At 37.3% G+C, this 25,838-nt stretch overlaps 1 protein-coding gene across 10 annotated transcripts in view; it reads left to right on the top strand.

Annotated features, from left to right (window-relative positions):
• The window catches only part of CASK (calcium/calmodulin dependent serine protein kinase), a 235,006-nt gene that overhangs the window by 48,258 nt on the left and 160,910 nt on the right, over positions 1-25,838 (top strand). For all 10 annotated transcript variants that reach the window (XM_076355172.1, XM_076355180.1, XM_076355195.1 and 7 more), the window contains exon 2: positions 10,719-10,831. In XM_076355172.1, coding sequence (XP_076211287.1) covers positions 10,719-10,831 — 113 coding nt within the window. The remainder of the gene's footprint in view (positions 1-10,718; positions 10,832-25,838) is intronic.

The raw sequence follows: 25,838 nt of genomic DNA on the forward strand, positions 1-25,838 counted from the left end.
AATAGAACCACAATGCAGGAGGGAGAGATGGTAAGTCTTTTGTAAGGTTGTAGGGAGCAGTTAATGCATATAAGTTCACCTGAGGGTATAATCTCATGAAGGAATTTTTGGCAACAGTGGTGGCTGACATATTCCCATTCTTCTTTCTCATCTTGTTCTGTGTGTTATGTGTTGTCGAAAGCACTCCTAGTTGCTATATATTAGCAACTATATATAGTTGCCAGCTATATATGGATTTACCCAAGACTTTCTCGGTTAGATGAGTTCCTTTGCTTCATTGCGTGATTGCATGTATGCTATATAGTGTAGGTCCTACAGGTGGCTGTAGGACTGTATGAAAAAATCATTGTGGTCTGAGACTAGATTCACTTTTAGGAGCAGCGCTGCTTAAGCATCCCCTGTGTCCTAGCCATTTGTTCCTGGTTTTGACCGTCTCGACACAGCTCTTTGCGTAGCCATGCTTTAAGCCAAACCAAGCAACTGCTCTGGATGAAAAGTAGCACAGTAAAAAAAAGTGGTTTGTGTGGGATATTTGGGTGGTTTTTGTTTCTTCTTTGATTTGGTTCAGTGTAACCATGCCAAAGCTGTTTCAGGACGACACAATAGCTAGAAGCGTTGCTGGTTTGGCCAGTACTGCTGTGGAATAAATGCTGGTGAAGCCACAGCCTGAGATGGAACAAGGCTGTGTTAATACATGAATGGGGTAAAAAGGTTCTCTGAATGGGAAAAGAGAAAAGTAATGATCATTGTCTCTAGCTGATGAGACTGAGATACTCTACAACCCTTTTCTATTCTTTTGGAGGCAAAGCTATATTTTTAATATACTCCCTTTTGTTCCTGTGATTGAAGTGCTCTTTTTAACACATTTTTTCATTCTTACTGCTTTTCTTCTCACTGTTGAATGATTTCATACCTAATGTAGTTTTATAAACTTTTTTCCAGATTTCCTTCACTGCCTCCTGATCTTGTGCACTAGGTCTTTCTTCACAAAGAAGAGAAAGGGGCAAAAGATTTGGTCAGATACTAAAGGAGTCTGTTAGGAGAACAGCATCAGTTTTTCTGAACACTTTTGAACTGATGCTCTTGATTCAGCTGCTGGTGTGTTGTGTTTTTATGTGAAGTGTTACAGAATGTTAGAGTGTAAAAATAAAGTTTTGGGGATTTTGATTCCATGTTTTATTGTAGTATTTCCAATGGGAATTTATCAGTGAACAAAGCTCTCCTTATTTCCCCCCCTCTCCTGTTCAAGAAGTAGGTTTTGTGCTTTGATTACCAGTTTCCACCTGCCCTAAATCACTTCTTGCATGAGATGTAGATTCTCACCTACCTTAAGGTGAACCAGAGAGAGAGAGAGAGAGAGAGAGAGGAGAGTCCTATTTGTCATCAGTTTCTTGAGTTCTTTATTGATGAGGGGACAGGATGTTTCATCTCAGCTTAACAAACCAATTTTCATTCTTTTTCTCACCAACAGTTAAAAAACAGCACCATTTTCTGAGACCCTTATAATAATTTATATCTCAGTTAAGAGAATGTCTCATAATTTACCTGTGTATGCTTAGTACATACATGCCTTAGAAATAATTTTTTGTTCCTTCTTTCATCCATCTGGAAATGGGACACGTAATCAGTCACTTTCTTGAAGAATGAGGCTGCTAGCATACCATTTTAGACCTATGTACTGATTTAGGAAAGTGAAAATAGTGTCCAATGTATAATCTTGCAGCAAAAGCAAATTAGTAGTGAATCATTGGAAACAGATTATCAAGGAAGAAATGAGCTAAAAATGGAATCCGTAGAGCCAAGAGCCTGAACTCTTTAAGAAGGCTATTTAGGAGTTACTTGAATTTAAGGTCTTGACCCTTCTCTTGCAAATGATCTTTAATGCAGTGAAAAATAAGATGTAAAGGAAGGTCTGAGGACAGTCTCTTTAAAGAGCTGTTCTATGTCAATAGCTATTGCTTCTGTTTAAAACAGTCATCATACTTCAGTATCATCCAAACATGAACTTGAAATGATGTACTGTAATCTTGCTGTAAAACCCCTTCAATCTTCTGTATGTATCATATGGCCCTTTGTGTGGAAGCACGCCCCTCAGAAAGCCGCCCAGCAGCTAATGTCTGATCTTGTTCCAAAAAGATTTATAGGTCTTAACAAAGTACACTTACTATTACTATTCCTGCTATGGCTGCAGCTTTCAGACCAACTCTTTTAAGACCATGAAGCTTATTACTACAATAATTATCGAAAGCAGAATTTCCTTGTCTGTATGCTGTGGTGGATAATTATTTGTAAGTGGTTGTTTTCAGAGAGTGAGGTAGTTTCTGCTGTTTTCTTTATTAAAAAAAAAAAAAAGTAACATGGTATAATTTTTGATAGCAACAAGTAGATGTTCTGACAAAATTTATTAAGTGTGGCCCTTCAGAGATACCCTCCAGCCTAAATTCTTCTATGAGTCTATGAATAAAACAGGAGAATTTGCAAGAATAAGGTCAGTGTTAACTGATAACTATGGAATTCTGAAAATGAAGGGTGTTGTAGTATATGTGAACATAAAAATATTTTCTGAATAGCTTGCATGTGAAGAATGTTGTTCGTGACTGGTGCTGAAATTTTTATTTCATGGTAATAGAACAGAGAATCTAGTGAGCATCTTATCTCAGTGTTCTTCCTTTCACATCCCCTCAATATCCCAGCCAGTCAATGTAAAATAAGAGTTGTTTACAAACTACAGATACATTAAAGGTATTTTTACATATCAGCATCTGTTTATAACATATGTATACCTAAGAGATTTGGTAGATAGATACCTCATATATTAAAATGTAGAATGACTGATAAATTCATTCTTACTTTTTTGCTTGATAAGAAGAAAAGTCAGGTCACAAACTTACCATTTCTGTTGATAGAGGTTACACATCAGTTAAGGATAGCTTATCCCCCTTGCAGGTTGGAGATAGGAAAGACAGGATAGCAGAAGAGATCTCTTTCTGCCAGTGTTTTGCTTTTATAGTGACAAAACCATGTAAACAAGCTTCTGAGTTATACAATAAAATCTTAAAATTGAAAGTAAATATTTTTTCAGGATGTCGCATAAATTCTAAGCATACCCTAAGGTTTTCTTGGGGAGTGTTTCCCTTTCAAAAGCACTGGAGTGGCTACTCGTTCTGTAGTTTCCTGTGGAAGGAAAGAAATGGTTAAGAAAAAAAAAGGAAAAAAGGCTGGAAGCTCCTCCTGTCTGCTTTCTCTTTTTCTCTGGGGTAGCTCTGCCAGCATTTTGGCACTGAACATAATTGTGTGGTGGCGTTTTCAATTTTAGTTTTCATTTCCTCCCTTTCTGTGTCAGATACGGTTTTCAGGAGGGCTGAAAAAGTGGTTCCAATAACACTGCAATGAGGGGAACACTGCCAGAAGGGCAGTAGGATGGAAGGAGGACCATGACTGGGTTTCTGGTCCACACTAGCAGCCACTGCTTCTAACTGGAGTTGCTTCTGACAGTAGAAAGTCTGAGTGATAAGGTCATTCTGGGTGTCTAATTAGCTCTTATAGTGCACTGCATTGATATGACTATGCTTTTTTTAGCATGTTTCCCCACCCTCACCAGGTATTTCTGCGTTGAATAACCAAAGTTTAAGTTTCTCCAGGTTTTTTTTGACAAGTGTTTTCCCTGAAGTTTTTGTTCCTATGTATAAAAGCTTGCTTAAGCCTTTAAAATAGACAGCAGTGGAATATTTTTAAGCTGTAGCAATAATTTCTTATAAAACATGTTTTATCACTTAGCTAATATTTTTAAAATTCTTTAAATGCTATTATTTAAAAAATGCTTGCCATTTCCAAATCTTTTCTTGACTGTAGTTTCATTGTTTTTAAATGACCTGTTTTAAACCCTACCATTTTATTCAGTAGCCTTTCTCCAGTTACTTCATTATTTACAAAATCATTAGAAAAGAAAATGACATTGTACTCAAATATTATGTAAGCACTGTGAGTACTTTCAAAGGTGTTTAAGTGATCATGTCTCACAAAAATGATCATGAAGGTGAAGGAAGACTTGTGAGTTCAGGTTTTTTTATTTTTTTCCTGCCTTAGAACCACAGCTTCGGTATTCTGTATATTCTTTTTTTCTGTTGGATTAATATTAGAAAGTATGTTTTCATATTGGGCTGAGATCCAGTGAACTGCTGTCTTGTGCTTTGTTCTTCGTATGTTTTATCCTGAAGCTGAGTTAAAACACAAACTTGGTTTTGAAGATGTGTACTGTTGAAGCATACCTGTGATAGAAACATTGCTGCTTGGCAACTCAGTTTTGTGACTTGTACTGGGATATCTAATTTTCTAACGAAGTATCAGATCTTCAACCCAAATGTTCTTCTGTGCCACAGTCATAATAATGCAGTATTTAAAATTTTCCTTTGAGAATAAAACAAAAGATGTCTACCCAACATTGCCAGTGATGTTTTTTTAAATGTGGATGCCCTCTAATCCAATGTGCTAGTTCACAGAGAGGTTCAATCACTGTTTTAAGCTTCAGTTCCATGTGCAAATGAGCTGATACAGTGACTAACTGCAGGTTTAATTAATGTTGGAAATACTTAATTTTCAAAAGAGGTTCACTTTGATCAAAGGGAAAATTAAAGAACCAGTATATATTATAAATAGCATGGATGAGTGAAGAGGGAGAAAGACCTATCTCTTTAAAATGTGGTTGTAATTTGCTTTCTGTCCAACAATTTTTGTCAATTTTGATACAGTTGTTTTGGCAGTATTAACCACATCAGTACAAAGCAGTGTTGTCTGCTGCTTAGGTAAGCAAATGCATAGCCTTTAAATGGAAAAAAAAAAAAAAAAAAAAAAAAATCAGTATATATGTCTCTTCTTATGTGACTTTATCTGTATACATTTATAGTATCTTAATGCAACAAACTGACATAATCCCTTTTAGGAAACATTGATCTTCCATTTACAGTGTTGGATAAAGGTAACTTTAAGATCTGTATTGCATATTTCAAGTTCCTAATAGTTAAGCCCTGTTAAATAACGAAGAGGAATCTAAGGCCTTTTACTTCCCCTAAATGGAAGCTCATTTTTAAAGGAGCACTCTCTTCATGGAAGAGATGTTGTTCACTAGTGTTGGTTTTACTGACAAAATGTTCAATTCATGTTTCTTACTTATTTTTAAACTTAAATTATTGAAACTGAATTTGAGAGCCAAAATGCTTTGGTTTATATTAAGTTCCTCAAAAAATTGTGACTCACTTGAGAGAGATGTTGAGCAAACTCTTGGTGATCTGATATGTAAATGACTTAAAACCTCAAGTTTTGGGGTTCTGAGGCATAGGGGTTCAGAAAGTGTCTTTACAGCATCCGTCAGTAGGAACTCCATACCCACAGGTCAGCTCAGTTCATTCAGGACATGGGACGGGAACAGGCTGTAGTTACTGGTTGCAAGTATGTGTGCTTGTTAGGAATCAACAAGGTATATTTTAATCACAACCAGTTCTCATTCTTGCGCACCAGCATGGATTGGAGGAAAGGGCAAAGGAAGCAAAACAGACAGATAAACCAACAAGATTCTAGTATAAAAAAAATAAAGTTTGCAAAATATTGGCTTATGATCTTTATTCTTGAAGTCCTAATCATAGAATCATAGAATCATTGAGGTTGGAAAAGACCTCTAAGATCATCGAGTCCAACCATCAACCCAACACCACCATGCCCACTAAACCATGTCCCTAAGCGCCTCATCTACACGTCTTTTAAATACCTCCAGGGATGGGGACTCCACCACTTCCCTGGGCAGCCTGTTCCAATGTTTCACCACTCTTTCAGTAAAGAAATTTTTCCTTACATCCAATCTAAACCTCCCCTGCCGCAACTTGAGGCCATTTCCTCTCGTCCTATCACTTGTTACTTCGGAGAAAAGACCAACTCCCACCTCGCTACAACCTCCTTTCAGGTAGTTGTGGAGTGCGATGAGGTCTCCCCTCAGCCTCCTTTTCTCCAGGCTAAACAGTCCCAGTTCCCTCAGCCGCTCCTCATCAGACTTGTTCTCCAGACCCCTCACCAGCCTCGTTGCCCTTCTCTGGACACGCTCCAGCACCTCGACGTCCTTCTTGTAGTGAGGGGCCCAAAACTGAACACAGTATTCGAGGTGCGGCCTCACCAGGGCCGAGTAGAGGGGCACGATCACTTCCCTACTCCTGCTGGCCACACCATTTCTGATACAGGCCAGGATGCCATTGGCCTTCTTGGCTGCCTGGGCACACTGCCGGCTCATGTTCAGCCGGCTGTCGACCAACACCCCCAGGTCCTTCTCTGCTGGGCAGCTTTCCAGCCACTCTTCCCCAAGCCTCTAAGTGAATAATTTAAAGTGAAGGAGATGATAAAAAAGGCTTTGATGGTCTCAAATTTTTAGGATTTTATTCTAATTCAGGTGTTGTACTCCTGACGGAGAGAGTAATTAATAATTGATTTTCTTCAAGTTTGTGCCTAGCTGATATAAAATTAACTGTTCTGTACTAGACAGTAAAGCTAATCACCAGAAAATAGTTTCACTAGGGTTAAGGTTACATCAGGACCTGCCCTGCTTACTCGAAATTTTGGAAGCATGAAAAGAACTGGTTATGAAGCACCTCTTCAGCATTCCTGTCCACTTTTTTATGGCCTACATGTAATCAATAGCCTCCTTAATAATGTATTGTAATACTTTGATTTCCATCTGCAGTAGACAGTAAAAATCAGCACGCATCCCAACTTCAGTTTAAGAAAATACATTTTGCTTTTTGGTATACATTGCAGGTGGGACCCAAAGTATTGCAGGTGTTGGAATGTGCTGCTGCCAGTGTTGACAAAATACCAGTGAAAAAATCATCTGTCCTTACTACTTGCATATTTTAATGATTCTCATACTTCGAGCTAGTGTAGTCTGTTGTGAGCATGCTAACTGCAGTGAAAGATTTTGAAAGCTTGGGGGGAGGCAGGAGGATGGATCTGAAACGAGATTTGCATATCTCAGCAGGGATGTCTGTTAAGGATAGCACAGAGAGAAATGAAATATAAAACATTGCATTATAATTTCAGTTTGTATGACTGTTACAAAATGAAGTCTTACTATGCAACTTAACTCAGTTCCTCTGTTTTAATAAATAAATAAGTAATCTGATCTATCTATAGCAGTTTTGATGATCTATATCTAGAGTTACAGTTGTTCATCACCTATCTGCATCACCTCCCTATTTTACATCTGTATAATTTGAGCTGCAGGGTTAGTAAAATGAGCTATAGAAATTGTCATTTAGTGAGGATGTGATCTATGTTTCCCCAGTGGCAGACATAACTGTTGAATAGCTCCTTGTCTCATTTGAGAGATGAAATATTAGTCCTTTTCCTGACTGAGAAGAGTGTGATTTTAGTGCTGAGACTGAGGGTGGCCTGAAAGACTTTTGTTACTTAACTTCCAAATAAGGTTTGAAACTACTGTGTTAGGAAGCACGGATTTTTGTTTTCTGACTCAGGTTAGACAGTATCGCCGTGGGCTATTACAACTTTGTTTGTGAAATTGCTGTGTTTCATTGCAGCTGTGAGGAAAAAGTCAAAAAGCCAAATGCAACCATAATTTATTTAAAAGTTCCTTTCTGTTACTTGGCACGTGGAAGCAATGGTGTCTGCGTAATTGATGAGGGCCCTTCCCATGAGTGTTTTAAAATTACCTAAAATTGGAAAATTCAAGCCTTTATTGTGCTGCTATTGTCATGGAATGTATTCATCTAATGTATTGGCATAACATATACTCCTTTGAGACTGTCTGTGGCTTGAATATGAGAGAGCTAGTTCTGAAAAAGTTGGAAATCTGAGGCTTGTAAATAGCCGAATCTTCAGGTTATGTTTAAAAATCTTTTGATTTCTATATGAAACTCTAAATTGGTGTATTTTTTTAACAGAATGAGTTCATTTTGGGCATCGCTGAATTCTTGTCTTCTGTGCTTTGCAGCACCTTTGATTTACTTACGAGTCTTTGGTATACCTCATTCTAAGTAGAGAAGGTTCTGTTAAAACCATAGCTAAGTTTCAATATGGCCATAAAGGTTGAGACTGTACAGATGTCTCTTGTACCCTCTCTGTTGCAGAACTGAATAAAATGCTTAATTTTTTTGTCCCAGACTTAATATGTGGGAAGCAAATCGCTCAAGTCAGGGTTCTAAAATGTTAATACGTAATGGAAAGAAAAAATAAGTCATGGTTACGAGAGAGAAAGGTAGGGGTGACCACAAGTCTGATCCCTCTTGGAGCTGCAGTTTGGATGCTTCTTTTTAATTTATGATTCCTCCAACTATCTCTCCTTGTCTGCTCAAAGTATGTACACATATTCAGGTGGCTGGGCAAGCTCTCCAGCCCAGGCTTGAGGAAACCAGGAAATCTAGAAGTAGCTTGGTCAACAGCAAGAAATATTTATATTCTTAGAGTTTATGTGAATGAACAGAAGTCAGGGGTCTACCTATAAGTAAGGATATGGTCTTGTGAGGTGTCTCTACACTCTAGTGATCTACCATTCTGCATCAGATTATGTTAAAAGCATTATTTAATGTCTTCAGAAAGGCTTTGTGTGGGGAAAAAACAATAAGAATGAAAAGAAAAAGGATCATTTTAATGAAATAATGAAGGAAAACGAGTATTGCCAATGTTATTCCAAAGCTGTGGTTTAGGCTTTGAAATGTTTTTAAATGTGTTTATACTATTTTAAAGCAATTTTACTTTGACAGATGGTAAAAGAGTAAGCAGAGGCTTGGGATAAGGTGACACTGATCTATATAAAATGGGACTTTTAAATAAAAGATTACTTTTTGAAATGTGGGGGGAGGATTCCAAGTCAATAGCTGTAGTCCTTCCAATGCCAAATGAAGTCAGTTGAGCCTTTTGCATTTACAGATGTAAGTGGATTTCTATGTATTAGAGTCTTAATTGAACATCTTTTAAAAAATACCTGTGGTAACTGTTGGTAAAAGACCAGATACTGAATAATAGTGGGGTGTGGATTCAGAGAAGAAAATAGCCATCAGTATGGGGGTTTTCATTGTATGTTAGGAGCAAGGAAAGAGGAAAAAACCCATGCGTTTTCTTGTATAGTTAGTTCTGTTTGAGTGCACCAGCATAATTCACATATATATAGTTGTGCTAATAAATATTTTCCTTGTTTGTGAATGTTTAGATTGTGATTCATTGACTGGTTTTGCTATTCATGTTCTGTGTCAGAAATTACCCTATTTCAAGAAATCTTTGCAAGTATGTTGTTTAAAGAGTACAAAAATTGGATTTAACTATGGGAGTACAGGTTTGGTAGTGTGATGAATTACATACTTTGAATCATCTGGTATGTAAAGGAATACCAAAAGCCAGTTATAAAGGTTTGTAAGTGCCCTCAGAGGGACATTTCTCCCTTCTCAGGGAGCCTTTTATTTTGAGAATTGTGTTGCTTTGCAATCTCATTGCTCAGAAACCTGTAAACTAACTTCCAGTTCACTGCTTGAATGGAAGAATTTGTCTTTTAAGCAATATTTAAGCATTTATTTCACTCAGCAGGTGAATGTTCACTCAATAGATGAACTTCTGAACAAAGGCTCTTTCCATTCTCAAGTTTTCCCTTACGCCTTTCTGAGAAGACTTTAGAATGGATTTCTTTAGAACTATCATGTCAGTCATTAAATAAGTAGCAGTAAAAAAGGATTGATTTGCCACAACTATTGCAGTCTTGAAACAATCCTATTCTGTTTTCATAACTTATTAATTTTTCATGTTGGAAAGCTTGACCAACCATAATTATCTGATTGTATTGTTTGTTGTTAACATTGGGTGGAAGATTCCATATTTTAAGTCAAGGCACCAAGAACTTAAATCATCTACTAAAAGAAGCTTCCAAAAATGCATATTGGTGGTGATGGTTTTTCAAAGGTTGCCATTGTTCTAACCTGAGTTTTGGCAAATGTAATTTCAATTTTGAAAAATAACTAGCTTTTTATTAGTTGAGTGCAATACTAACATCTGTTTGAACTAATTTTAACACATTTTTTTATCTGTAACTTTTGTGGGCGTTCTTTAAGTACCATAGATGAGAGAAAGTTACAAGCTTTTGTGGAATTTTGAAGTATTGTAATGGAGGTTGTTTATATCTAGTGATGCCAAATAAGCTCAAAATAAACCTAGTTTGTGTAAAACAAACAAACAAATAAAACCAAACAGCATGACTTAACAATTCTCTTACTCTTATCATTGTTTTGAAGGAATATCCTTTCAGTTGTTTCAAATAGTAATTTCTAAACTCTAGCTTAGGACTGAAAGCAAGAATGTGTTTCTCGCCAATGTTCCGCCCCCCCCCCCCCCCCCTTTGGATTATGCATCAAAATAAAGTCCACTTAAAATTTAATAAAAATAATGTCAGTATATTACACAAGGTGTCTAAGAGTATAGCCTTTCTAAAGTGGCAGGGTAAGAGAATGTGTCTTTAATATAGGAAAATACAAAACTCATTTGGTGTTCTTTACACTAGTCTGTAGATAAAATTATTAATTTTACATTTAATGGGCAGCAAGGATCAGAGGTATAAGCTTTTGTGTAAATACTACACTTGAATGTTGCAATCTAAACTTTGTTTAGAAATAATGGAATTGTAGTTCAACGCATAAAAGAGAATGGGTTATTTATTGCTGTTTTCTGTGTGTGTGTTTCAGGGGTCCATTCAGTGTTGTGCGGCGATGCATCAACAGGGAAACAGGGCAACAGTTTGCTGTAAAGATTGTCGATGTAGCAAAATTCACTTCAAGTCCTGGATTAAGCACAGAAGGTAAGAACAAACAATTAAGCAAATTCTAAGCAGACAGGTTTTTTGATTTGTCAACCTTTTCTGTGTTTGCTTGCTTTGCAAGATCCTTTCTGTTTTATATTTTGTAGAAGTTTTAAAGCAAGGTCTTATATCTCACATTTAACTTGATTTAATTTAGTGCATACATTCCTAATCTTTAGTAGTTCCTACGGCTATTCAGTTGTGGTAATACACATTAGAAAGAATAGTAGGTCTATACTAACTCTAAGCCATTGCTATTTCTGTTTGGATTTTTTTTTTTTTTTAAGAAAGTTAATTTCTTAAAGAAAAAAATTAATTCACAATCAAAAAAGCATACAAAGGAAGTAAAGTAAGAACATAGCAGTTTTGTTTTTACTAGTCTAGATTTAGCAAGTAGTTTGCTATAAAATGGGTGAAAACTTGCGATTAAAGTGTGCGAAATTATATGAAGAACTGTATACGTTTTTCATATTTTAAAGGATTTTAAGACAATGCTGCAGAACTGCTACCGTGTAAATAAAAGGCTGTAACTCTTAACATTTTCTATTTTAGGGTAAAACAATATGTCTTTTCTAAGTTGAATATGCAACTCGTGTGTGCATAAAGTGCTTCTTTTACACTATATGAAAACGAGCATGGTAACTGAATGCAATCACTCTGTATTCAATGTCCAGTATATTTTTGCTGGAGATCATATTCTTTTGTACGGTAAAGTTTTTTGGGGATTCCACTTGTGCCATCTAAGTCCTTACGAACCCAAGTTCAGCAGCAAAAAAGGGTCAGTAACTTTTTCTGTTAATTATAACAGTGTTAAGCCTTAATGGGTAGTTTGATTGACAAGGTAAATCTTAGATCTTGCTTCAGGCTTTGCTAAAGATTTTAATTTAAATCTGGTAATGCCATTGCTAGTTTCTTTTTCCTAGCCCTTCAACAAAATATAAGCCACACTTTCCATAATATTCAGCTTGTATATAGCTGCATTATGGTTTTAGCAGGTTATACCTAAATAAAATGATCACATTTTGAGCTAGTGTATTTTTACTAGAATGATTTGGTATCTTCTAAAGAAGTTCTGTCTGTATTCTAGTCTTTTTCTGAGCCTCATCTTAACTACTGATGCTAGGACATATTTCCACCTTTAGTGGAGTACTGCTTTCCTCACTCCATGACAGTAGAATTCAACCTTTTGGGGCCACGAAGCAATAGTTGCTGAAAGGGAGAGATAGTAGACAAAGGAGTAGGGACGCATCAGGAGGAAAAGAGAAGCCAACAGGAATTATAGGTTCACTTAAAAAACTGAAGGGTAGCTGTTGAGGGTTTGCATTTGCTACCTTGCTCTAAAGAAAAGGCTTGGGAGTATACTAATAAATTTTGGGGGTTTGATTCCATTTGTGTTATACTGATATATTTAGAACTCAAGCTGGCAGGGCATTGAGTTAACAGATCATAAACACTTTCTGGGTATAGTGGGTTTTTGTTTTGTTTTGTGGTTTTGGTCATGGGATGGTATTTGTTCTTTGTTGGTATTGGTTTGGGGTTTTTTTAAGGTTTTGAATTGCTATGCGTTAGATTTGTAATATAAGACACATAAGCTATATAAGTGAATGTGGAGCAAGTCCTTAATTCCACATAAGAATCTGAGCCTGTTGTTCACAAACTCTTTCCAACTTGTGTACTCTTCATTTTGTTTTTCCTCTGCGTTTTTTTTTAATGTTGTGGGTTTTTTGGTGGTGTTTGTGGGGTGGGTTTTTTTTTTTGTTTTGGTTTGGGTTTTTTGTGGAACTCTCCTCTATCCAGGTTTTAGGTTTATTTTTTCAAAGATTTTGTTTTTCTTATTTGTTTTTAATTTGTTTGGCTTATTTCTGATACAGCATTCCTTAAACACATTGGTGGGGAGCCACGATGGTGGTCTTGCCTAAAATAAATATTAGATAACTTACCTGGGAAGAAGCTGTATTTGTAAATTGTGTTAAAGTGTAAGCTGGAATGGAATGGTAAGATTAATACTTAGGAACATTCTTTACCTCAAAGTTTTGCCCTCTGCAAGACTATTTTGGCCTTGAAGGTTATCTTTGTACAACTTTCCACCTCCAGTCTTTCTCTGAGGCACAGGAGTAGGAGAACAGGACGTTCTGCATGTGAGGGAGCTGATGACAATTCCTTCCATTAATTTCACATACATGTAGAGTGCTGAGAGGTAAAGGGCCCAATATGCCTCCACGCTTACGATTAAATCTAAAAAGTCTCTGTTCTTGAGTGCTTTCGCACTTGTGGGATGAAATGTGTTTATGGGTAAGAACTTAATCTTTACATTTGTCAGCAGTGTACTCTTGTGGCAAAGGCAGCCAACTGCATAGTAGACTGTTGCAAAAGTGTAGCCAGCAAGTCAAAGGAAGTGATTATTCTCTCTATTCATCCCTTGTGAGATCATGTCTGGAGCACTGTGTCCAGTCTTGGTTTCCCCAGTACAAGAAAAACAATGATGTACTGGCATGAGTCCAACAGAGATGGACTGAGAGAACTGGGTTTCTCTAGTCTTAAGAAGAGACGCTCAGGTGAGATTTTAGTGCTGTCTTCAACTATTTAATAGAAAGGTATAGAGCAGATGGAGCCAAACTCTTCCTACAGGCACACAGTGAAAAGACAAGAGGCCACGCAGACAAGTTGCAACATGGAAAATTCCAATTAGAGACAAGGAAAAAAAAAAAAATCACCCTGTGAGTGGTAAAACTCTGCTACAGGTTGCACAGAGAGATTGTGGAGAGCATCCTCAGAGATGCTCAGAAGTGGGCTACACGAGGCCCAGTTGCCTGATCTACTTTGGCCTGCTTTGAGCAAGAGTTTGGACTAGGTGACCTCCAGAGGTTCTTTCCAACCTACACGATTCTGTGATTCTGTAGTATTAGTATCAACAGTCAGCATGTAATCTGTGGGGCAATACAGCTTTAATAATATTTAGAGAGAAAATTTAGACTTAACAGTACTATGCTTAAAAAAGTTCATTTAAACCTGTTTTTGATACGATGTTTCAGTTTAAAAGGCGTTAATTTAAAACTATTTTTGATACAATGTTTCCATTTGTTTAACTTGCAAGGGGGTTGAACATGGATACCTTTTAAAAGAAAGACTATTTGCTAGTCTAAACAACTCATTAAAAAAAAAGGTATGCTGATGTCTTACATCAATGGTATCTGCCTTACCACAGTAACAAAAGCAATCACGCTTTGAAAAATTGATGCTTCTCTAAGCTAATCTGTGTTTATCAATTGATACTATCATGAGCATTTGTGGTATATGATAGAGAAGCCACTAGCTTGCAAGGCAAACTTTTATCTAGTATAGCATTCTTTCCATAAGGTTGCTCAATACACGTAGTGTGTATACACGCAGACATCTCAAGTGATTTTTTTGTTGGTGTGGATCTCTGCGGTGGTTTCGTAATAGGAAAAAAAAAAATTAATGCTATGTAATGATGCCTGACAGCTAACAAACCTAATTTAGGCTACATTCTATTGAATTTAAGTATTAGCATTCATGGTCTTGCATACTGTGTGTCATCAATCTCTGTAGTGTTGTAATTCAACCATATTAATGAAGTATATTGACACCTTGTCACTGTTTGCATGATCTGCTGGATTAATGCTGCCTATTTTACATGATGACGGATTCTACTACAGTTCACTAAGCTTTCATATCACAGAGATCAAAAAAATTCAAAATACACAGAAGAAAATGAGAAGCTTGAATATTTTTAGATATTAAAAAGACTATTTTGTACAGTTCAATTTAGAGGATTCGTGTGGAAGAGTGATGCTCTCAGAAGCTAGTTTACTCATTAAGGTCTAATAAAAAAATCAGTGTAAATAAACTTATTTTCAAATATAGCTTTTAGTTGCTATACTCAGAACTTTTGCTATAGAAAAGTGTAGAAAGCATTTTCCTTATTTCTGAATTTGTTACAGCTCACACCATAGCTACCTTTTACTGTCCATTTCTTCTGCTGCTCTCTTCACATCCCATGCATTTTCTTTTCCTTTTGTTTTTCTCTGCGTGGCTTGCATATCTTGCTTTTAGTTAGCTGTTCTAACACCAAATATCTATAAGTGCAAACGCTATTTCTCAGGAAGAGAATGGTGATCAGTTCCTTACTACTTAGTAAAAACCAATATACATTATTTGTCTGTCTTTTCTTAATTTAATGTCGGATTGCTCTCTTGTTTGTAACAAGCCGAGTGTTTTTTAAAGCCATTTAAAGGGCAGTGCCCAATGCTTACAGTACATTTCTTTTTGAAGTTGCTTTTCAAGATTAAATTCATTGTATTTTAGATTCGGTTATCTGTAATTCATTTTGATAGAAATGTCCTCACAAAGAAAGTGATTATCATTACTTCCACAACCTTCTAATAGGCTAGACCTTATTAGGCTGATACATGCATCTGTACAGGTTTGTATGCATGCAAGCCACTGTGAAGCTGAATAAATGAGCTGATAAGGAAAGATTCAGGTTTCCTTTCGATCCCTAACTGGTTTTACTGGAAGTGGGCTGTGAAGACACTCTCTGCCAAATGTTTTGGTTGTGACAAAGGGCAAAATTGTAGCCAAGAAAGAAGTGTTTTGAATGTAGTTCTTGGGCTACTTCTAGCACTGAGAGGTGCAAGACAATTGAATCAAAACTGGTATTGCTGTGGATCATCCATCTTAGGACAAGAATTCCAAAATTATTCCATTGGGAAAAAAAAAATGTGAAAGTTGGCGTCAGTTTGGGTTTTTTTCTACAAAGGGCCCGCAGATCTTTTCCCTGACATATTTTCAGATTGTGAGTGATTTTCTTACAGTTGAGACCTTACTCTTGTTCTGCTTATTTCCTTAAATAGTTTATCCTTGTTGATTCTTTTTATTTTTTTTTATTTAGACTTGCATTTTTTAAATAACTTTGTCAGTGCAGTTTATTTGAAAGGCTTTGTTTAATTTTGAGTAAAGTTGCATGACAGAGTATCTTAACCTTCTGATATTGGAAGGCTATGGTGAATCACGAGTTATTTTTTGCAAAAATACCTGTGTGTAAGATTCTGCACCTCCCTCCCTGTTTTTGGGTTTTTTTTCCAAGAGTTTAAGCAAAAATACAGTGTCAGTGTAGAGTTCAAGTCTTTGAGTAAAAAATATTACAAATCTGTATGTCATCAAATTTTGTGATACTATACCGTATGTAGACTGGATTTGAAGAAAGAGCGAGTGACTCTTTGCCTTTGATTTGGAAACACCAACTTAGCTGGAATTTCTGGTAGTCGATAGTTCTGTGTTGTACCGTATTTCACAGATCAAGGGAAGTTACTTCCTTCTGTGTGGTATTATTGGGCCCACACCTGAGCTATTGTGTCCAGTTTGGGGCTTCACAATTTGAGGGATGCTAAAGAACTGGAATGGTCCCAGCAAAGGACTATCAAGATAGTCAGGACCCTACAGCACTTGATGGGCAAAGAGACGTTGAGGGAGCTGGGCTTGTTTAGTCTGGTGAAGAGGAGGCTAAGAGGGTGATATAATAGTAGTCTACAATTACTTGAAGAATTACAAAAACGGCAGAGCCAAGCTGTTTTTTAACAGTGACAGCTATTACAATAAAGAGTAATGGCCAGAAATCGTTGCTTGGAAGGTTCAGGTTGAACATGGGGAAAACCTTGTCCACTGGGAGGGTAGTGCAGCAGGTACAGGTAGCCCAGAGAGGTTATAGGACCTCTGTCCCTGGAGGTTTTCAAGACTTTGCTAGATGAAGGCACAGCTGTCCTGATCTAATGTTAGCAGTAACCTCACTTTGAGTCGGGGTTGGATCGGATGGCCATCAGAGGTCATTTCCCACCAGCATTTCTGTGATTTAGTGAAAATATGAGGAAGGCACCATTATAGGTTTTCTTTCATCGAAGGTAGAAAATATTAGGATATTTCAGAGAATGAAAAGCTGCATCAGCTTGACTTTGCTTTTTCTTTTATTATTGTTTTAACCCTATGAGAAATCTTAATCAAAGTATTTAGTGATAGTAGTGTTGCAGATATAACTCTATTATACAGGAGCTTTCCTGAAAATTCATTGAGTGTGTATGTCTCAGTACTGAAGAGGTTGAGGCATCTGTTTATAGACTGCAAAAATCACGTGGTATTAGTGACACCTCTGTTAATAAGAAAATGCACGAATGTGGAATTTTGAAGCGAAGGTGTTTAAAGTGTTGGTAGCTGCCTGTCATGGAATTTATGTTGCTGGTCTTTTAAATACCACTATACTTTCTGTGTATGCTGTACAAATAATAAAGCAGGTTGCCGTAAAAAGGTAGGAAGCATTTGAATTTACCATGTAAATAGCTATTTAGCTATATAATACAAAATCAAGTATAAAAAGAATGCTTTTTAGGAAAATAATAAAAATAATTTAAAAAAAAGGGTGTCAAGGTCATGATGAAAGGGACATGTACTAGAGTTTGTGCCTACCAACAAGACTGATGCTTAAAACCACTATTGATGTTTGTCATTTCAAGAGTCTACCCTTCTAGGGAATGCATAGTTCCTAGCTTAGTTCTTTAACTTCTTTCACGCATGGGTAGAACTGTTCCTGTTTTGGTACAGGAAATGTTACCTAAGCCTTTCTGCGGGGTTTGCTTGTTTTAACTTAATGAAGGATCTGAGTTTTCTTCTTTTCTTTTTCTGGCAGAAGCCATAAGCTGGTTTGGTTATAAATTATATAAATTCAACTAATTTGTATGTATAAATTTCATAAATGTCTAACTGTTTTATAGTTCTGCTATAACTTTCGTAAACAAAGTGTCATTAGAATTAAATACTTCCGTGCAGAAATATAACATAAGACATGGAACCAAGGTTTTTTCCCCAGAAGACATTTCTCCAAGTGTTGAAGCATGTTAACCATATAATAGATACAATGAATCACAGGAATGCATGAAAACATAACAAGGATTTCCTTTTCAGGACTCCTTTTTTTTTCTTGCTACTGGAAGTCAGTTCACTGCGGAAATGGTGCATGTGGTTTTTTGGTTGGAAATACAGAATTCAGTCTTGGGCAACACTTCACATAATACAATTTTTTTTAAAAGTGTAAAATACAGCGTTATATATTAGGGGCCTTTTTTGGTGCTGTTTCTAGCATGTGCCCAGACACAGGCTTCCAGGAGTGGGATACTAAGTGTCACTGGTCAAATTATCATTGTTTTGACCTCTTTTGGAGTCCCACATACAAATTTGATTGGTCCAGGGAAGCAAATACGAAGTTCTAGAAGCAAATATGGCCTTTCATCCAGATCATAAGCGAAGAGTAATAAAGATCAACTATATGGTATTATTTTATTTCAGGAACATAAAATTTCTTGAAATTTGATGCATGCATATTCACAGCAGTGTTGACGTAATGCTTTCCCTTTCCATCTTCAGAGGGGAAAGCATAGCTTATGAATTTATTACACTCACTTTAAAGCACATAAAAATATTTACCTAATTTTTAATGAACTATTGCTTAAATAGAAGGAAAATCGTTAAGTTTTTATGCAGTGCAAGCAATTTGTTCTTTATTCCCCCTAATCAGTCTCCAAAACAAGGGCAGCTTTGTTTGCTGTGTGACTTCAGTCCCTTGCCTTTAATATGTATCTGTTTTTAGTGGAGTTACTGTAGTACTGAATACACAATGGCTTTGGAGGAGGGCACCACTTCTCCCCCCCCCCCCCTTTTTTTTTTTTTTTAATCTTTGCTACTTGGCTACATGAACAGATAACTTTGTTCATCTGTTCTTGGTTTCATTGTAGTGCCAACAGTGTAAAAATGACTTATATTTAGTGGCTGAAACCACTATGGACTAGTTGCGCATTGCCAGATTAGGTAGGTCTTTACGTAACATTATTGTGAAACTGCTTTTGAGTGTGGTATCATGCAGCTGAGCAGCAAGATTAGTCAACACATTTCCCAATTTTATAAGTGTAAATGGTACCCTTTATAGGTTTCAAAATGCAATTATATGAAGTGTATTTGACTGTCATTTTAATAGTTATTCATTCTAAGAATAACATTAGGGTATTAATTAAAAAATTGCTGTATCTTGAAATTCTTAGAACACATATAATAACAAAATATTTATGTAATTAGTACTAAACAGAATTTATACAGCAGATAATATGTAATTTAACTGTTATTTTTGTTATATAACTGAGTATGCAGTTGACCTGGATTTTTAAAAAAGTGCTCCTGAAGTAACATTGCTATAATCTTTTCTCTCACTTTACATCCCACTTCCATATATGTGGAACAAGAAAAAATGTTCACATATGTGAACAAGAAAATAAGATCTATGCAAATTAATCTTGTTATGAAAAGTTTCTTTAAACTTCCTGTCATTTAAGTCGGTGAAAGTCAGTGAATATGGTTTGTCACTTACAAGTTAATTCCTCTTTGTACATATAAAATTGGGCTTAGCGACCATTTGATTAAAATGTTTACTGAAATAACTAGCATTGTTAAATATGTGAATCTTGTTGAGTAATAGATAATATCGAACCATTTTTCTGAAGAAATACACATAATTTATGCACATCTTAGTCATCTCAAGTCATAAAGGATATTTACTAATTGAGGAAAACTTCTGTACAGGCTTGTACTTATGCATCACTTCTGCTTAATCTGGACAAAAACTGGTTGGTCCTTTAAATCTGTTGTTTGAATCCCATCTGTACCTGGGAGCTCACAACCATTCAGAATGCAAGTTTCACTGAAAATTAAACTTGAAAATAGTTTAAATACTTAATAGAATTTTTGAATTTAGGAAAAACATCTTGAGATAGTGCTTGTGGTACAGCATAAATCACAGAACCCAAAAGGTAAGCTGCAGTTGATACTATTTATTCCAAGCAGACTAGCAAAATGATGCCTGCCAGGTAATTCAGACATCCTGTGGTGTACGGAATACCTTACAAAAGTCTTGGAGATAATTGTTCTAGGGTTTTTTTGTGGGGTTTTTTTGCTGATGCTAAGCCTATCATTGAAATGTCCATCCCAGTCAGCTACAGTTGCATCCTCAGTCAGTCACTCGGAACGTGATACTGCTTTCCAAACTCTCCCAAACTGTAATGAGAAAGATTGTACTTGAGCAGGGTTCTAAAAAGCTTTCTATACTAATCCTCTCTCTCCCCAGAAGAAACAGGGAAAATAAAATATTGTAGACACACTTTGCTATTATTCAAAAATAGGCTTTAAAATCTCATACTATTTCAATCTTGCTGGTCCCTTTACTAAATATTTAGTAAATATTTAGTTGCATGCATATGGTAGTTTAAGAGTATGATGACTTATGTGCTTACGTTTGCTAGTTAAATATGTGAAGTATACAGTAAAGGAGATGTCTAAGAACTCTCTGCTTTGTGTCAGTCAGAAACAGGCCTGAAGCACCTAAGAGGATAACATAGTGTTAAAGTGTTCATTGCCTCTTAGTATATTTGAATAGATGTGGGTCCATTCCATCAGGGCCCAAAAGTGCTGATAGAGCTGAGAGATATCATTGTGAGGCCACTCTGGATAATCTTTGAATGATCATGGTGATTGGGAGAGGTGCTTAAGGACTGGAGGAGAGCAAATGTCACTCCTATCTTCAAGAAGGGCAAGAAGGAGGACCCAGGGAACTCCAGATCAGTCAGCTCCACCTCCATCGCCGGGAAGGTGATGGAGCAACTAATTCTGGAAACCATTTCCAGGCACATGAAGGACAAGAAAGTCATCAGGAGTAGTCAGCTTAGTCCAAGGGGAAGTCATGCTTAACCAACCTGAGAAACTTCCAAGATGAAACAACTGGCCTGATAGATGAAGGAGAGCAAGGGATTTTGTCCACCTAGACTTCAGGAAGGCCTTTGACACTGTCTCCCATAAGATCCTCATAGAGAAGCTGAAGGAGCATGAGCTGGTTGAGCAGAGAGTAAGGTGGATTGAACACTGGCTGAACGGCTGGGCCCAGAGCGTGCTCATCAGTGGCACAAAGTCTAGTTGGAGGCCAGTAACTACCGTTGTACCCCAGGGGTCAATGCTGGGGGTCCAGTCCTCTTCAACATCTTTGTTAATGATCGGAGTGATGGGACAGAGTGTACCCTTAGGAAGTTTGCAGATGACACCAAACTGGGAGGAGTGGCTGATATACCAGAGGGTTGTGCTGCCATCCAGAGGGACCTCAGCAGGCTGGAGAAATGGATTGACAGGAACCTCATGAAGTTCAACAAGGGGAAATGTGCCTTATCCCGCACGTTGAGAGGAACAACCCCATGCACCAGTACATGCTGGGGGCTGACGAGCTGGAAAGCAGCCTTGCAGAAAAGGCCCTGTGGTGGTCCTGGTGGACACCAAGTTGAACATAAGCCAGCGATGTGCCCTTGCCACAGAAAAGGCTAACGGTATCCTGGGCTGCCTCAGGAGGAGTGTTACCAGCAGGTGGAGGGAGGTGATCCTTCCCCTCTACTCAGCCCTGGTGAGGCCACACCTGGAGTGCTGGGTCCAGCTCTGGGCTCCCCAGTACAGGAGAGACATGGACGTACTGGAGAGAGTCCAGCGAAGGGCCACGACCAAGATGATGAAGGGACTGGAGCATCTCTCATCTGAGGACAGGCTGAGAGAGCTGGGACTGTTTAGCCTGGAGAAGGGAAGGCTGGGGGGGGATCTCATCGATGTGTACAAACACCTGAAGGCAGGGTGCAAAGAGGATGGAGCCAGGCTCTTTTCACTGGTGTCCAGTGACAGGACCAGAGGCAGTGGGCACAAACTGAAATAGAGGAGGCTCTGTCTGAACGTGAGGAAACACTTTTTTTACTGTGAGGGTGACCGAGCGCTGGCACAGGTTGCCCAGAGAGGTTGTTCTCTCCATCCTTGGAGACATTCAAAAGCCGCCTGGACACAGTCCTGGGCAACTGTCCCTGCTTGAGTAGGGGTGTTGGACCAGATGACCTCCAGAGGTCCCTTCCAACCTCAACCATTCTGTGATTCTACAAATGCAGCTTCATAACTTCTTTGATGGGTGGATGGCTCTCCTGTAATAGGCCTGGGAGCAGCTGAGCGAGGGTATTATTTGGGCTCCCCCCTGCCCCACACACCATTGACTGTACTCCTTTGTGGGTGTGCAGATGAGGTTTTATCACATAACCTAACAACGTTTTTCTTTTCTAAAACCCTAGTTTAATTATAGCTGCCTTCTTGCTTAAGAAAGCAAACTGTTTGCAAAAGAGTTTGGGAGCAGCAAGTTTGTTTGAAAAAGAAATGTAGGTTGCGGGATGAAGCAAGGGTATTCCTGCTTTGGTGTTCCTAAAGTAGTAAGCAATGCCTGGAGCTTTTACCAGTACAGTAGGCCAAATGGGAAAGGTGTGTTTCTTCACCTTCTTTGCAGAGCAAAGTCATAATTAAATTTATGCAAAGAAATCTGCAAATATGCTTTTTAAAAGATTTATTTTGAGAACACTCTCACGTCTTCATTCTTAAACATTGTTGTCTTTAATCTCTTTACAAAATGCATGAGGTATGTCCAACTTCTGTTCTGAAGAATAAAAATGCTTTCCAGAACACTTCTTTGTACACAGTCTGTACTCGTCTAATGAATCATGATTCCTGCCAATAGTCCAGAAATAGGCTTCTAACTGTGCTTGCCATAATTCAGGCTGGTTACAAACATAGGGAAGATAATAAGCATCAGCTGTATTTTCAAATATTTTCTGTTTGCATGCGAGCATGTATTCTGTTCTGGTTTGTGCAAGCAACAAAACTCAAGATTAATTGCAGTTGAGCTGCATTTTCTGTTAATTCATTGATCCAAAGAGAACCTTCTTTGACTCTTAAATGCTGGGGTTTGTTGTTTTGTGAATCTAAAAATATATGTCATTGTGATATGATAAATAACAATCCTTGTGCAATATCACTCTTCTAGAACTGCTTTTCATGTTAGAATGAGAAACCTGGTCTTCATGGAAACTTTCATTCTAACATCTGCATCAGCAAATATTTATGACTAATACATGAAGTATATAGAAGTTGAGAGATCTCCATAGTATGTCATTGTGTGGGAGAATGCAAATATTTTGAGGAGAAGAAGGTTCAAAATGTATGAGGTTCAGGAAGTTGTCAGTATGTCAGTTGCTTGTGAGAATTAAATACTTTAGGTCACATTAGCACATATTAACTTGGACAGATGCAAAGGTATCTACCTTTCTCGAGTATAAGTCAATGGGTTTAGTCCAGTTGTAAACACTGCCAAACAATGGCTGTGTTTTCCAGGATAAGAGGTGCTTCAGTAGGGAAGAAAAAAAAAAATCTTGTAATCTTTTTGAGTAAAGAAAATCTTTGCAGAAAAGGGAAAAAATGTTAAGAGGAACAATTAAGTCTACCTGATATGAAGGCAGATGGAAATATTTGTTGTTTGGAAGCTATCTTGTAAAACAGTTTAAAGAAAAGATCTTGGCTAACATATAGAGTAGAATATTGGAGATTTTTAGCTTCTCAATAAAGAGAAGCATTTTGATTTGAATAAATCAAAGACCAGGAGGTCCTGAGGAAACCTATGAACTTAGTTCTGTTTCTTAAAGACTTCCTACATTTTATTGGCTATTCTACCATGTCAAATATTATCATGTCAGTTGTCTTCCAGTATATTAATTATTTTAATAGAATGAAAGAAGTTAAGTATAAACAGTAAGTGATTGTCTATACAGTTAAATTTAAGATAAAAATCCATTTGAAAAAAAATTGAATGAACATACATTATATGAATTCAATTTTATCTTTAATACTGCATTGAATTTCTTCCTAATTCTACATTTTAAAACTATTACATGTATAACCAGTAACTTTAAGAATCTGACTGAGACAACTGTCATTCTCCCCCCTGCCGAGTAATGGAATGGAAGATGTATGGTTTTAAAACACTTCGATCACTTAACTAACCTAGAAGATAGAAGGATGAGAATATTATATCATCTCTAACTAAGCACAGCAAGATACTTGTATTTTCTTAGTGTTATAGCCTAGCAATTTGGGGTTTTTTAAGTGCCAAAGGCTTTAGGAGAGAGACCTGTTCAGTTCTGTGTATTACTGCAATCTGAGCACTCTGAAAGAGGGCTTACTGGCATGGCATTTTCCAGCTACAAGTCATTTATTTTAATGAATTATCATTAAAATTATCATTATCACGGACACCTGGATAGCCTACTCACATGGAATGTATTGTATGTACTTGATTTCCTAATATGAATCCAACCAACAAATATACACAGTGACAATAAGTAAATTGACAATGTAAATAAAAATACCGTGATCTATAGTTGGTTTACTTAAAAACTATGATGGAGATTTTTCTTGGAGGTTGTTTTTTAAGATCACTTCATACATGAGTAAGACTTACGGTGGGTTTCTTGGTTGGGGGAGGGGATTGTTCTATGTATTTATTTTGCCTAAAATATTCAGTGGTCAAATTCTTTCTTTTTTGAAGTTGCTGTAGAAGAAGCAGCCCGATTGCAAATGAGACTGGTGCTGAAAAGTAATGTTTTATTCTTTCAGAATGCCATAGCATTTGTTAAGGCACTTAAATGAGGATTTATTTTTAATACTTTGCAGAATTGAGAAATTACTTTAAAGATATATTCCAAGTTCCACAGAAAGTTACTAGCAGAGTCAGCGATATAAACCCCAAGCTTCTTGATTTCCTCTGGTTTCCCAGAAGACTAACTAACTAAAGTTAGGTTAAAAAATATATTGTTTGATCTACTGTGACAGAACCAGTTGTTGTAGATTTCTTAAGATCTGTAATTTCTACATTGCCTGTGGTATAGTGACAATTAACAATTGTAGGTGCTGGTGAAAATATTGCTTAAGTTTATAGCATCATAAATAGTGAAAATGGCTTATGAAGTACTGCTTTGCCTGAGTAAGGTAGATTTTTTCCTTTGCCAAGTTGAATTTAGTATTTGAATCCAGGTTGCCACCCCATAAATGTTTATTACAATATGTATGTTTTACACATCAGTGTTTTCAGGTCTGTACAGGTTATCATCACTGTATTCTCTTTTGTCCTCGTAGTTCTCTTTGAAAAGCTGTGCCAAACTGGAGCCTGTGTTTCCAGCACAGGGCTGGACAAGTGGGGTTGACGTGTTTGGAAAGAAGCTTTTCATCTCTGATGTAGTTTTACGAGAACCTCTGTTCTTGTGCTGCAGAGTGATAGGGCACCTACCATCTCTCTCTCTCAAAAGCTTATCTGTTTGAGGGGAAAACCAGTAAAGAAATTAGTATGCCCTGGAAATGTAGGATGCTAACATCTAGGATTATTAGATGCCACTTACCATCTGTGCAGCGTGTGGGTGTCTCACTGCTTTGCATCTCCTCCCCTTCCCCCCTCAATAAGACCAGCTGAGCTGATTTAACAGCTCCTGGCTGCTGAAGCGGGAGGGAAAGCCCCATTTCTTCAACCCAGGTTCCTTACTATGCAGTCCCATTGCTTCATTTGCATTGGCTTTGGTACTTTATTGACCTTTGGACTGATTTATTTTAACTCAAGTTGGGGAGAAAAGTGAACAGAGGACTTGCACCCTAAGTCTCCTAGTCTTTTCATTCTTGTCGATTGGCTTGCTTCCTTTTTTAAATGCACCTTATTTAGAAACCTGTTAGGGTTAAAGAAGAATTACCTTGTTAAGGGGAAAGGATAAGTGAGCATAGTTTGAATTTGTTCAGCAGGGAAATTTGATATTGTCTTTAGAGGAAAATATTTTTGTATATTGTGTGTTAGTCTAGAATCTGAGATAATAAACTGGTGTGGGATGCTTAGAAAACAGAAGAGAGGTTCACTTCTTCTAAGGGTTACCAGTGACTGTTTAACACATGAGTGCAAGCTGGGGTTGGAGTAGGAACTGTAGGAGCATGTCTTGTAAATAGCGGTGGTTGCTACCTCAGTTCCTTCCTAAATAGTTGATAGGCATTGTTTGTTTTTTCTTTTTGCCTTAAATAACAA

Source organism: Aptenodytes patagonicus, chromosome 1 (genome assembly GCF_965638725.1).
Source record: "Aptenodytes patagonicus chromosome 1, bAptPat1.pri.cur, whole genome shotgun sequence".
NCBI lineage: Eukaryota > Metazoa > Chordata > Aves > Sphenisciformes > Spheniscidae > Aptenodytes > Aptenodytes patagonicus.